Source organism: Amia ocellicauda, chromosome 10, assembly GCF_036373705.1.
Source record: "Amia ocellicauda isolate fAmiCal2 chromosome 10, fAmiCal2.hap1, whole genome shotgun sequence".
Taxonomy (NCBI): domain Eukaryota; kingdom Metazoa; phylum Chordata; class Actinopteri; order Amiiformes; family Amiidae; genus Amia; species Amia ocellicauda.
In genome coordinates, this window is record NC_089859.1 from 8,916,303 (window position 1) to 8,929,654 (window position 13,352).

General features: G+C 37.5%; 1 protein-coding gene across 1 annotated transcript; it reads right to left on the minus strand.

The window, feature by feature from the left end:
* Window positions 1-1,998: 1,998 nt before the first annotated feature.
* Window positions 1,999-8,823, minus strand: tmem185 (transmembrane protein 185). The gene is made up of 7 exons (XM_066714900.1): window positions 8,647-8,823; window positions 7,031-7,207; window positions 6,304-6,511; window positions 5,977-6,060; window positions 4,755-4,931; window positions 4,138-4,261; window positions 1,999-3,591 (listed from the first exon to the last, which is right to left on the minus strand). Exons 1-7 carry the CDS (start codon window positions 8,682-8,684, stop codon window positions 3,347-3,349), a joined length of 1,053 nt encoding a protein of 350 aa, XP_066570997.1. The 5' UTR covers window positions 8,685-8,823; the 3' UTR covers window positions 1,999-3,346.
* Between the last annotated feature and the right edge of the window lie 4,529 nt (window positions 8,824-13,352).

Sequence of the window (13,352 nt, forward strand, 5' to 3'; positions counted from 1 at the left end):
CTAAGAAGGCAAACCAAATATCTCAGCGTCTAAATAAAAGGATTTCATTTGAACATGTTAGCTTTCTGAAATACATTATTAATTATATATATATATATAAATATATATATAATATATATATATATATATATATATATATATATATATATATATATATATATATATATATATATATATATATATATATATATATATATATATATCCCACACACGCCTAAAGGAACCTCTGAATGTGAGCCCATCAATGAGCTACGATAAATGCTGCATCACTATTGATACCCATTACGGAGATTACAAAGCTACGAAGATAAAAGATGCTGAAAAAAGATGGCTCTATTTATAGAAGCAGAGCAATTTACATAGATGCACTGCATACCATTGTTCCAGGTAATACTTAGTCAGCTATCAGCATTGAAAGAAATAGTTTCCTTTGCTTTGATCTATCTACATGCTACAGTAGAAGACATAAAGGACTGTGTATGGGTGGCCACAAGCAACACTGTCCTTGAATCAAGTTCTCTGTGGTATCAGACACAGACACGGCTTGAGAAGCCTCTATTTACCCTGGAGTCCTTGAGATAAAAGCTTTGTGTTGTCTGTGTATACCTGCTCATGCACAAATATGGTGAAAGTGTATGCCCAGGAATGACTATTTAAAATTCTACTGAGTAACCGATGTTTATTATTTTTTGTCGTTTTAGGATTCGCTGAGTTTAATCTTGCTGCGTAATCAAATGGAAACAAAAAGACCTGGATTATTAACCACTGCAGCCTCACACATAGCTATTGCAGCCCAAGCATATTCATATAACATACTATTTACAACAACCCTCGCTATAAAGTATACATGTTGCTCATCACAGCTTATATCAGTCTTATCATTGAGGTTATCTATTAATGCTACTGATCTACACAATGGAACAGACCTTGATTAAACTCAGATTAAGAAATGTTAGAATATGTAAAATGTTGCTTTCACATAGTACTGAAGTATTTCAGTTAGAACCCTCTTTTTATATTATATAAAGAGGGTTCAAACTGACATACAGTTAAGTCTTTAATAGCCTACAACAAATTTATCCTGAACAGATTTTAGGCTGTCCATCAATGTAGTCAATGAACACATTGGTGCAGATTAGAAGTATGAAGCCAGTCTGAACCGGTAGGTCAGTATGTGGCACAATTTCCAGATTATAAACCAGGAACAAAGCTCAGTTAACCTGGATGTCAGTTTGTAACTACCATTGAAACCTTCAACCTCATGTGTGATAATTCAGGCAAGCTTGCATGAATACTATGTACCAACCTGTACATAGTATTGTAATAGACCTTTTCAGCATTGCCCCCTGCCCCCCTCGATTTCTTGTCTATATGCATGTTAAAGAAAACAGAGCCAACAAAACATTTAAGAATCCTTCTCCCCCCAAAAAGTACTGGTGACAATATACGATGCATTTGCCATGTGTGCCACTCATTGATCAGAATCTGTCACGGGTCACATGTTTATGTGCAATTGGCCCGGCCTGGAGAGCACAGCACTGTATGATTTTTAAACCATGGTCATAACAATCCATGTAAAGTTATGAGCCTATTTGTTTCCTTCAATTGCTTTTCAAAACATACAGGCAGATCGTTATGTTGGGGGTGTTTTATAATCCTGCTGTTAATAGTGTCCACATTTTAGTTAGTTTTTTCCTTTATTTTAAGAAATACATAATCCTTTCAACTAATAATGTACACAAGACATTTTCTATTGTTTCTCAAGCTTAAGGTTTCAAATAACCAAGTGAGAGCTCCACAGGGACAAAAATCAACAGCTAGAGATGTATTCCAAGAACAAGAATGAAAATAATCTAGTCTGTGGATTAAATGTTAAAAGCAAAGTTTACTTTCTTTTGTTGTTAAGAACCAATAGTCAAAATTGCTTCTGTGAAGGTTAAGATGTTGCAGAATAATATGCCTACACAAAATTGTAAAGAAATAACTGTATGCAACAGATTATATATGGCAACAGAAAGTCTATTTATTCCATTTAGTGGCCTTGTCATCACCTCTACAAGGAGAATAATGTCTCGTATCTGAAAATGTTTAAGACACATTTAAGAATATTTTGCAATAGTAGTATGAACTACAAGATATTTGAGTGGATTCCCATGGTAAACTATTTAAATAATATATACTCTCCATACCCCAAGGCATTTTGGAACATGTATATTCTTTACTGCCTTTTAAGATATAGGATAAAACTTATATTGTATATTTGTCTATTCTGTTAATATTGTTTCCCCATGTAAAGGCTACATATAATCTTGCTGTGTACACATACTCCAGCTATTTCACATTACACTGCAGTTTGGCTTGAAATATATTGACATCCCACTTTTGGAAGTAATTAAACAAATAAAATGGTAGGTTTGAAGTTTAAAATATAACCTTATGTGGTCAAACCCTAGAAACAATGAGTTCTGGGCCAAAGTTTTGAAACTATGAAACTATAATACCCATATCTCTATAAAAGATATCGTCTTGTAGGGAACATGGCAAAACACCTTTTACCAAATTATAATCTGGCAAATATATAAAGTTAGCAACTCACCTTTGTACAAATAAGAATTTATTTAAATTTTGTTTTATAATAATCTAGATGACGTTTACTTGTTCGAAGGGACTGATTCTTCAACAAACTGTAAGAAGTGGTCACAGTGATGCACAAAATTTGAAAGGACTACACTGATTTGGGACTTCAATAGATAATGAGTCTCAATCTTGACAGCACAAAATTCTCCCATGTGTATATATGGGTATAAATATATAAATAATAAGAAAACTGTGTGTGTACACCCATACATACCCATGTATGTTTTTCATGCTAACCTCTTTTTTTTTGTTTGGGGTGGGGGGGTCGTTCTGCAATTTAAAAAAAAAAATGAACTTCTCTCTTCTCTGGTGAGCATTACACAAGTCTGCCTATCATTTGAGTCTTAAAGTCTTTCGTTTATAAGAAATAATGAACAAACCTGTTCTAATGACAGGTTCTTAATGTTCGTACATAAATATTGGCTAAATGAGTAGCTGGCACACACATGCCACTCCCCGACTGTCCACCTGGAGGTTAAGGAGTTTTTGTCACGCTCTTCTTAAAATAAAAACTAAATTAAAATACCCTAGTTTTAGGCTTCTTCCTTTCAAACCAAAATATGGTGAAGCTTTAAGCTACCTGTCGGTCTTCCAACATCTCTCAGTTAAACGAAAATCCCCAAACTCAATAACTTGTGTGGACGCTGACAATCCCATTTGCAGATTTTCCCTGTGCATCTTATCACTTGATTGCAAACACACTTCAGCTCTAGTCAGGCATATCGATGCAAAGTTTGGGAGGAGGCACAAAGTATTTGCCTGGGCTCTGGGTGATCACCACGCCAGTCTTTTTGCGGAACATGGGTGCAATTTTGGGGGGTTCTGGCGTGGGGGTCTCTTCTGATTCTTCAATGTCTTCGTGGTGGAGGTCATATGAGATGTTTCCATACTCTCTGAGGAAAGGAAAGATTTCAAGCAGGAACTGGCAGAAATCTTTGCGGATACCAAACCACCCTGAGAATAAACAAAATAGTATAATTAGGATAAATAGGATAATTAGTTTCAGTATTTAAGGGGCTTTGTATACCTTCAAATTCAGTTTCTTAAACTTTAATTTTGATATAATTCCAAACATCTTCTTTAACTTCTTCCCACTTTAACCTTGTAAGCACTTTTATTCCAATTTGCAGTGGGGTTATTCCCGAACTGAAGGTCTTAACACTTTCCCAGGTCATAAAATCTACATAATGCAAACATCAGCAACTCTGCTAGAATAGAAAAGAAATGTAATAGGCCTGCTTGGTGTTCTAAAGTTAAACAGCTTTCGTTAAGTAGTAACTCTTCAATATGTTTCATTATAGAGTTTTTTTCCTTAGCTGTAAATCATAAATAACAAATGCAGTACAGGTATTGGCAAACTTCATAGGTGTTATCAGATATAATCTCAGTATTACATAAGTGTAAAAGTAAAGTTTTATTTTAAGGAAAAGGTAACACTTACACAATATACTCTAACATTAAAATGCAACATATACATTTTATTTTGGATAAAGTACTTACAGTGATTTCCCCCTTTTTGGCCAAATGTTGTTGCCATTAAAGTTATAAGGGACAGCCACAAAGGAACGAACACAGGGACATAATTAAAACTGTTGTGGCCATCCAATTTATGAACCAAAAGAATCTGAAAAAAAGTTGTTTTTGAAAATTGTGACACATTACCATCAAGTTAAAAAAGACCTTCAAATCTGCTTTAACACCTCCAAGTTCAAAAAGTAACCAATATCAATGTTCAAGATGATGATGTATACAATGTCTTACTAATTGCTTCCTGTACATCTAAAATATAGCAGAACATATTATATAAATGTCAATGAAATGTATGAATGTTTGGTAAACTATCTTGGTTCTTGCAGTTCAGAATGCTGTTTTTATGGAATCTTCAGGACACACGCCTAATTGTCTTAAGACTATGAAAGGACTAACTCAATTTTAGGACTAAAATACATAGCAATTGTACATGTACATTATTATGTTTCTCACATAGTCACACTTATGTCAGCTTCCAATAATTAAAGATGTTGTCCACATATTAAATCCTAGAGGAATGCTATCTGTAGCTTCCAGCAAGTTTCCAAACATCTGCTCTTTAATGTAACAAGATTTGGTATGCATACCTCAAATGTCAGTAATGGCACAACAATAGTCATCCAACTTATTGCCATGGTAATATGTGTTCTTCTCTGTTCTGCTATTACATCCATGGAGCGTAGAAATAGCACAGACCAAACAATATAATACAGCACCACAAGACAAAGGAATGACATCAGAATCCAGAGAGGGACACAGACAACCTAGGAATAGATGCACACAATGCAGTTACTTTAGGGTGACTCCTCGATGTTAAGCAAATCATTGATTTAATCTATCTACCTAATTAGTTCATATGAATGTATCTTATTGTAATTGTTTAATGGAAAGTCAGCCAACGATCTCGTTTGGTTTAATTAAATAAGAGAACGACAGATAGACCTGGAATAATCTGTGTAATATGAATCAGTTCACAATGCTTTTTATATTCCTCTCCCTTTGTTGCCATCAGAACACAAATAATATTGGGTATTTCGCTGAGCTTTTCAGAGAGTCTGACACCGATTATATAGAAAACTATTTCTGAAATATTTTTCTCATTATAAATATAATAAAATATCTGATATATATATATATATATATATATATATATATATATATATATATATATATATATGATATCTGAAAGTACATCAAAAACAGGGTAAATGTATTGTTGTGGCATAGATAACACTACAGTACAGCAAAACATCACACACAAAATGGGGCAGACACAAATTAATGGTAGCTCTGGCTTGGGCATCATACAGGGGCTGACAGAGAAGACACCACACATGCAGATTTGAATTTGACTGCATTTCATTATTGTAATTGCAGTATAAGAGCCACCAACAACTGGGCATTAATGTTATTTCTATAATGTATGATGGCAATATACTATTGTTACAAATCAAAACCTATATTAAATAAAGCATACAAAGTGGGAGGAAGTAAATATTAACAAATCTTATTGCTTTTCTGGTTAAAACAGTGTATGCCCAAGTCAGAAATGTTGCAAGCATGAATACCCCGCTAAGGCAACCTGAAGTCTATTCTGACAGAGGTCAATAAATAACCAATTTTTGTTATTCTTTTCAAGTTGTCTTCCTACAGCTCTCACCATCTACTCGGAAATATACAAAAATAGGACCTTTCAAATTAAGCTTTATTCAGCATCCTCAAGTTAAACAAAGAAATGCTGTCAGGAAAGCAAACCAATGATTTCTTTGTTAATAACTGAAAGACACAGCTGCATAAGAACAATCTTACCAGCCAGGGCCAATTGATGATCTTGTCCAACCTCAGGGCAATAAATATAAATTGAAGAATGTTAACAGAACACAGGATTTCCAGCTGCAGACAAAGAAAAATGTATACATCAGCATATGAAAACAGCATCTGTTAAAATATTAGAATATTTATTTTTATGTTCATTAGAATATATTTATTTGTAAATTATATGTTTTCATAATCTGTTGCACTGCATTTCACCCTTTGCACTACCACTCCACTTATATCTTGAATGAATTAAGCATAGGATCAAGTTTACACACGAGGAACTACACCAGAAAGACAACCTGTATTAATGCTACTGACCTCTAGTGAGCGGTCATGCCGGAAACCCCAGACACAGGCAGCCACCGACACCGGCGACACAAAGAAGAGAGGCATGAAGACCAGCAGCCAGAAATGGGTCCCTCTTTCAATACGGTCACACACCAGCACCTCGAACATTAGCAGGAGGAGGTGAATCCCCACTGCGATTAGCATGGCCTTGAACTCCACACACGTCTCCCCTTCAGCCCTGCCGGCAGAATGGAGCAAACACAGGCTCAACAACAGGCAGTGTAAGGACGACAGGAGAATTTACCAGAAAAGAAAAAGAAAAAAATAAGCAACTAGTAAAGTAAAATTTCTGTACCACCACAACAGACTAATAAAGTATTTTTAACACCTCCCAGTCCAGTATGTGACAGGGGTTTCCTTCCAGTGTAAACGCTTCAGTGTTGAACTCTAATTGCTAATGACAAGGGAGTACTCAGACAGTGCACAACAGATCCATGCAATTTGTCCAGTAACGGGCATTGCAGGATTTACAGAGGTGGGCCAAATGGAGCCTTTGACAGTATCAATAGCTTATACAGCTTTTCAGTTATCAAGTTCTCATCATTGTTTACCTTCTGTTGGTCTCAAACAGAGTAGGTAAGATATTGATATATGAGCCGATCTTCCATATTGCATCATATCAATCGCCAATACAGACACAAATACAAAGAAAGAAGAATGCGATTGATAGAAACAGAAGCCAATGCTGTGCACTTGCCTGTACTGCGGGTTCCGCGCCCACACACCCGTCCCCACTGATGCCCCAATGATGACCATGAGTTTCCACAGCCAGATGGGGGCAAAGACCGCCCAGTAACTCCACTGAATGATGCCATCGAGCCGGAGAGACAGCAACACGGAGAACAGCAGCAAGCATGCATAGATGAGGAACTTACTGAAAAACAAGGGAAACATGAAATCTAAGTGGTTCAGATGCACTACCAAGAAAAGGTCCTAGAGTTGGCTTCTCTGCTTCTCCACCTAAGCCTCGCCTGATCCTCTGCTGGCCAACTAGTCTTGCCTTTTTCTCTAATTTCTTCTCCTTCCTTGGCGACTTGTTGGAACCAAGTACCTCCGTATCACACCTTTTTTATGTCTCTCCTCAAAACGCAGATGCACTGCACTTATAGAATGGAGGTGTCCCTGTACTTGCAAATTCTGACAACTGTACTGCTTAGCATTTATGCTACCTCATTGATTGTTTATTATATTGTGTAATTGTTGCTTTTCACTTGCAATATTGCACATGGTTTCTTGGAATATGTAATTACTGCATTACACAGTGTAAGTATATTTCTGTAAATTACAATGTGTATCTTGTATAGAGAACACACATTGAATTCTATTAATTAAAACTTGCAAAGTAAGTATGTATACACGAGTCAGACAAATGTGTAAGTTTACAATATATAATACCACTTCCAGGTGCAATTTTCAATCATCTTAAACTAAACATCGCAGAATACACGAAGTCATAAAATTACATACAATTGTTACATACAATTCAGTACTGACTTAAAACAATATCAGTTCACAAAGTCAGCCTGATAAAAAGATGGATAGTAGATAACACACACGTACACAAACGAACTAGACAGGCTTCAGAAACTATAATTAATAATAATAATAATAATAATAATAATAATAATAATAGGCTATTATGAATTACAGTTAACCGCTGTATTGCAAACACTAACTTTGTATAGACTACAGAATACAATAACGTGCCACAAGTCTACTTACATGCATTGTGAGTGTGTTATTTAAAATAACTGGTCAAAAAAAGCATCCTTTCCCTCTGGTACTAACATGGTAATTGGCACTACGAAATGTTTAAAACCAGGAAGCTACAGACAACATCAAAGATACAAATATACCGCTTCGTTTAATACCATATTTTGTACTGAATATGCAATGCATACGTATATAATTATTTCTTGTTTTGTAATGTTCCACAGGAAGTAAGTGATCGTTAGCTTTTATTTCTTACTAATTTCATGGCTTCAGTGATACACCAAACCCACGTTGCGATCCTGAGTCCTCCCCGTTTCAATCGCATTCCTCGGTATCCACCTTCAACTTTAGCCCGGGGCTTTCGGGCACAAATCCTGTGCGGAGTCATTTTACCATCTTTCAATGAAAACATACTATCTTGGTGACACCGTTAGAAAAGGTAAATAAAGAAACACAACATATATGTCCCCGTATATATGTCACTTAAAAATTAATACTTTATTTAGCTGTAGCTACCGGTGTATCCAGCATGAGGCCTGCAACCGCATAAGTCAAACACAAGTTTAGAGGATTGCATTGTTTACATATTATTTTTTTTACCTTGGATTGAAATCTTGGAAGAGTCCCCTAAGATTCATAGTTGAGTTTGGCTAGCTCTATATCATAATGGTATTGTTATCATCATTACAGGACTTATGCCTTTGCAGCAGTCTTGTGTCCGCCTGTGCCCTCCAGCTCCCTCAGCGCACTCCTCCCCGACTCGCAGCTGTGTTTGCGGCAGGGAGGGAGCGACACCTCTGCTCCTTCCACGGCTGCGGTTTATCCTAATGTGTGAGAGCTACATTCACCTCACTTTTTTCACAAAAATAAAGTAATCATTGAAGTTACTACTACTAATCATAATCATAATAATGATGATAATAATAACAATTAGAATTCAAAGTATACTTTAAGTGACTACATTTTGTATTATATATTACTGGATATGTTTTTTTTTTTGTATTGTAGTATGTTAGGTTAATATTAGTGATACTTGTCTGTAATCGAAGTAGTAGTAAGCATTTAAGTTACTGTATAAGAATAAGAATTGTTGTTTGTTGCTGTTATTATTATTGATGTTGATGGTAACATTATTATGTTGATTATTATTATTACTATTCCTATTATTATTGAACATACAGTGGAAATAGCCCCAAGTGTATTTAAGATGTTTTTACATCATAATCCCATTTTAACCAAAGACAAAGTGTGGTAGAAGCCAAATTAAAATGATCATTAGGGAACAAAAAATGTCCCAAATATGACTGGCTGTGACATTTGTCTCCTACAATTGTGCTGTACTGTGGTAAAACAATTCGTAAAAATAAGAAAAAAGCATACTGTGGTGTATCATGATAAGAATGTAATAATGTATAGTTTTCCATGGTCAAACATAGTAATACAGTATATGGTAAGGTATAATAAAGTAGAAACATGGTAAAAGTGTAGTACAAATGTGGTGACAAAGTGGTAAAATCATGGTCACTTCATGGTAACAATGTTAAAATATGGTAAACTGTGGTAAGTTCCACATCAACACAACTGAGGCAGAAGACAACAACAATGCAGATGGACTCAGAGAGGCCACAGCCAAACATCTGGAGTTCAGAGGTATTGCAAGTACAGAAACAACTTTACACTTCCCTTGATTGTGCAGACTGGGGTGCCATGTGTGTAGACGTGTTTAGACAACTGCAGCAGTTTATTACATTAAATCATTTTATAACAAAGACACTATATATATTTTAAGGGGGTGTATCTTCTGTAACTATATTGATTCAGGCTCATCTGTCTCATTAATCTGAGTGAGTAGTGAGTAGTAGATGGATTAAGAATAGGTTAATGCATTTTTTCTCAATCCTGGTCCTGGAGGACCCCTACCCTGCTGGTTTTTGTTCCAACTGAGCTCTCAATTACATAATTGAACCCTTAATTGAAGTAATTTGATTTCATTTGAATATTTAAATTGTGTAACTGATAAAAAGTTGGTTCCTTAATAAGATCATTTCCTTATACAGTTTTAGAATTTACTTTAAAACCCCTACTGTAAAAAAAGAATTAAAAGTCTCTGATTTAGGAAATTATTAGTTCATGAAGGGTAATTAAGTAATTGAGCTTGGTTGGAACAAAAACAAGCAGGGTAGGTGTTCCTCTAGGACCAGGATTGAGAACCACTGGGTTAATGCATAGAGAGATTCTCGGATTAGCAATGTAAATGACCAAATCAAATTTTGGAAGGGAGAAGGCAAACAAGTATGTAAGTGTATTCATCTTTGTTAAGCGTTAGTTGTGCTTTTGAAAGTATAAATATGAATGTGTGAGACGAGTGGGTGCAAGCTGTGACACATGTATAGAGGGCACGCCAACAACAACAGTACAGCTATGACAATTTCTCTTAAATTAGGATACTTTCTATTGTTTTTTTTTTTTCCCCAGTAGGCAGATGAAGTACAAAGTGAGAGCCTGATTTGTCTATTGTACATAACACCTACAATCTGTGTAGAAAATGTAACTGTGTTTCTTACATTAGAGCCACACGTTTGAATGGCCAAGGACTTCTCCCAGTGTTAATCTATACTCCCCACATCTAACGCTGTCCTTTCTTCTCAGGCTTACAGGACGTGAGCAGCCTGAAAGCAGACATCTCTCTGGCCGACCTGGGCCTGGACTCTATCATGGAGAGCGGGAACTGTCCAGCCAGCAGGCCGGCAGCGAGGGTGAGGGGGATACACTGGAGAGCAGACAGAGCCAGGACATGCCAGGAAGAGAGAACAGCACTGTAGCTAGATGCTCACCATGTATTCCTCTGCCAGGTTTAATGCAGCTACCTTATTAATTTCTTCAGCTAGTAGATGCGTTAATTAACAACCAGAATGAAGGTGGTTGTATGATACATCTGCACTGGAATGACTGATAGGCTGCTGTTTTAGTACCCCTACTTAAGCAGAGGACTATACAGTGGCCTCCATGTTTTCAGAATAAGAGCAGCAAATTCTGCCTACCCAAGGTTTTTACCGGTTTCAGGATGAAGAGAGAGAACTGCTTTGATCAGTTAACAGCGCACCTGCTCTTCCTGGTTCACCCCATCAATGGCTCCATCGCTGCCTTCCACACCCTCACCAGGAAGCTCAGCATGTCCTGCTATGTCCTGCAGGGCACCAAAGGTAGGCGCCCTCCACCCCCAGCACCAGTTCAACACAGTCAGAAACTCTGCAGTCACACCTCTACCCAATATAATGCGAATTCAGATATAAAGCGATTTCAGACATAATGTGATGAAGCAAAAATGGTTTTCAGAGTCGAATTGTTAAGCCGAGCACATTTTCGGCATTTTTAAACTTTCACTCTGGTCTTCATTGCATAAAAACACTCATCTGCAAGTCTTCATGTTATAAAGTTGACAATTTAAATCCATTGATTAGTTTACCTATTTAAGCTTAATTTGAACCTTTTCTTTCCCATCTCTATTTAATAGTTCATAACAGTCCATATTACTTCACAATCTACGTATAACATAGATGGCTAAGTCACCTAAGTCACCTATGGCCTGCATACACAGTGTTAGTATAACAAAAATGATTTTCTGACTATTAATAATGGAAATGCCCGAGACCAAAGCAAGTTCGATATTATGCAGTTTCTGGTATAACACAGTAACATTTTTTGGCTTTCCAGGACTGTGTAATATTGGGATAGAGGTGTATTATCTTCCTGCAAATGTGTTTATGCTTTCTTGCATGACCCGTGTAGTGAAATTATGCACTGTGAACAGATCCAGTCACAGCTGGCTGGAGAGACTGACTCATTGTATCCATTATTAATTTTGGAGCATTAGTTAATACTCAGATTACATGAAAATCATTCCTCTTGTCCTTACAATAACATCGGCACCTTCTTCATCCAATCACGCCTTTATTTTTCCCTTTGTGCTGTTGTTTTAAATTGCCTTTTTTGTGGTCCAATTCCATGGAAAGTAAAGAAGACAGAAGGCTAACATATATTTTGTCTGCTGGGGAGTACATGATCTCCCAAGAATTGGTGGTTGATGTTCCACTGCTCATTTTCTCCCAAAGCTGCCCCCATGGGCAGTATCCAGAACCTGGCCTCCTATTACATGGAGTGTGTGTGGCAGGTGCAGCCAGAGGGGCTGTACCGCATCGGGCGCTATTCATTCAGTGCCTGCATGGCCTTTGAGATGTGCTCTCAGCTGCAGATGGCCTTGCGGCCAGTGGAGTACCTCTTCCTGTTCAATGGCTTACACTACTATGTGGCACAATACACCCAGGTGCGTGTGACCCCAGGCTGTGTGCCTGACTATCCCTGGCTGCCCCCACTATCAACCCCCGGCCCAGCACTCGGTGTCTGCCCACTTGTAGGATGAATCGCTCACTGTGTGTGCTTGTGCATGTGAAACCAATGTCATATATCACTGTTAACAAAACAGGCAAACAAAAAGACACAATAAGATAAACTGCTGGAATGACACAGAGGGATTATATATATATTTCAGTGCAATTTCAAGTCCCAATCTAACCCCAGTAATATTGTATTGTAGTGGGGCTTACGCCACAGCGTGCTGTCTCTGTCTGAGAGTTCATACTTCCCTCCTGTGTGCTGTGCAGATTTACTGTGCCAAGCTGACCCCAGGACCCCTGGGCTTTGACTGGGCCACTCCAGGACATTGACCTTTTTGATTTCAAGCCACTCCAGTGTGTCTTTGGCTGTATGTTTGGGGTCATTGTCCTGCTGGAAGATAAATCTTCTCCCAAGTCCCAGGTCTCTTGCAGACCTCAGCAGGTTTTCTTCCAGGATTTCTCTGTACTTTGCTGCATCCATTTTGCCCTCTATCTTTACAAGGATTCCAGGCCCTGTCACAGAGAGGTATCCCCATAGCATGATGCTGCCACCACCATGCTTCATGGTAGGGATGGTGTTCTCAGGATGATGTGTTGTGTTAGGCTTGCTTCAAACGTAGCACTTAGCGTTGAGGCAAAACAGCTCTAAGAATCTTCTAACTTGCCTTCTGGCAAACTCAAGCCGAGATTTGATGTGAGTTTTTTTCAACAATGACCTTCGTTTTGCAACTTTCCTATAAAGGCCACTTTTGTGAAGCACCCAGGCTATTGTTGCAGTATTGTTGCAGCTCAGCTGTTGAAGACTGTAACTCCTTTAGAGTTGCCATAGTTGTCATTGGTGGCCTCCCTGACTAGTGCCCTTCTTGCTCGGATACTCAGGTTTTGAGGATGGCCTGATCTAGTCAGATTCAA

Excerpts from the sequence above, each read along its gene's own strand:
- tmem185 (XM_066714900.1), bottom strand. The coding sequence starts at position 8,684 with ATGAATCTTAGGGGACTCTTCCAAGATTTCAATCCAAG. Across the intron at positions 7,208-8,646 it reads TTCCAAGATTTCAATCCAAG|TAAGTTCCTCATCTATGCAT; the intron begins GTAAAAAAAATA and ends CTTGTTTTTCAG. Across the intron at positions 4,262-4,754 it reads TGCCATTACTGACATTTGAG|ATTCTTTTGGTTCATAAATT; the intron begins GTATGCATACCA and ends ACTTTTTTTCAG.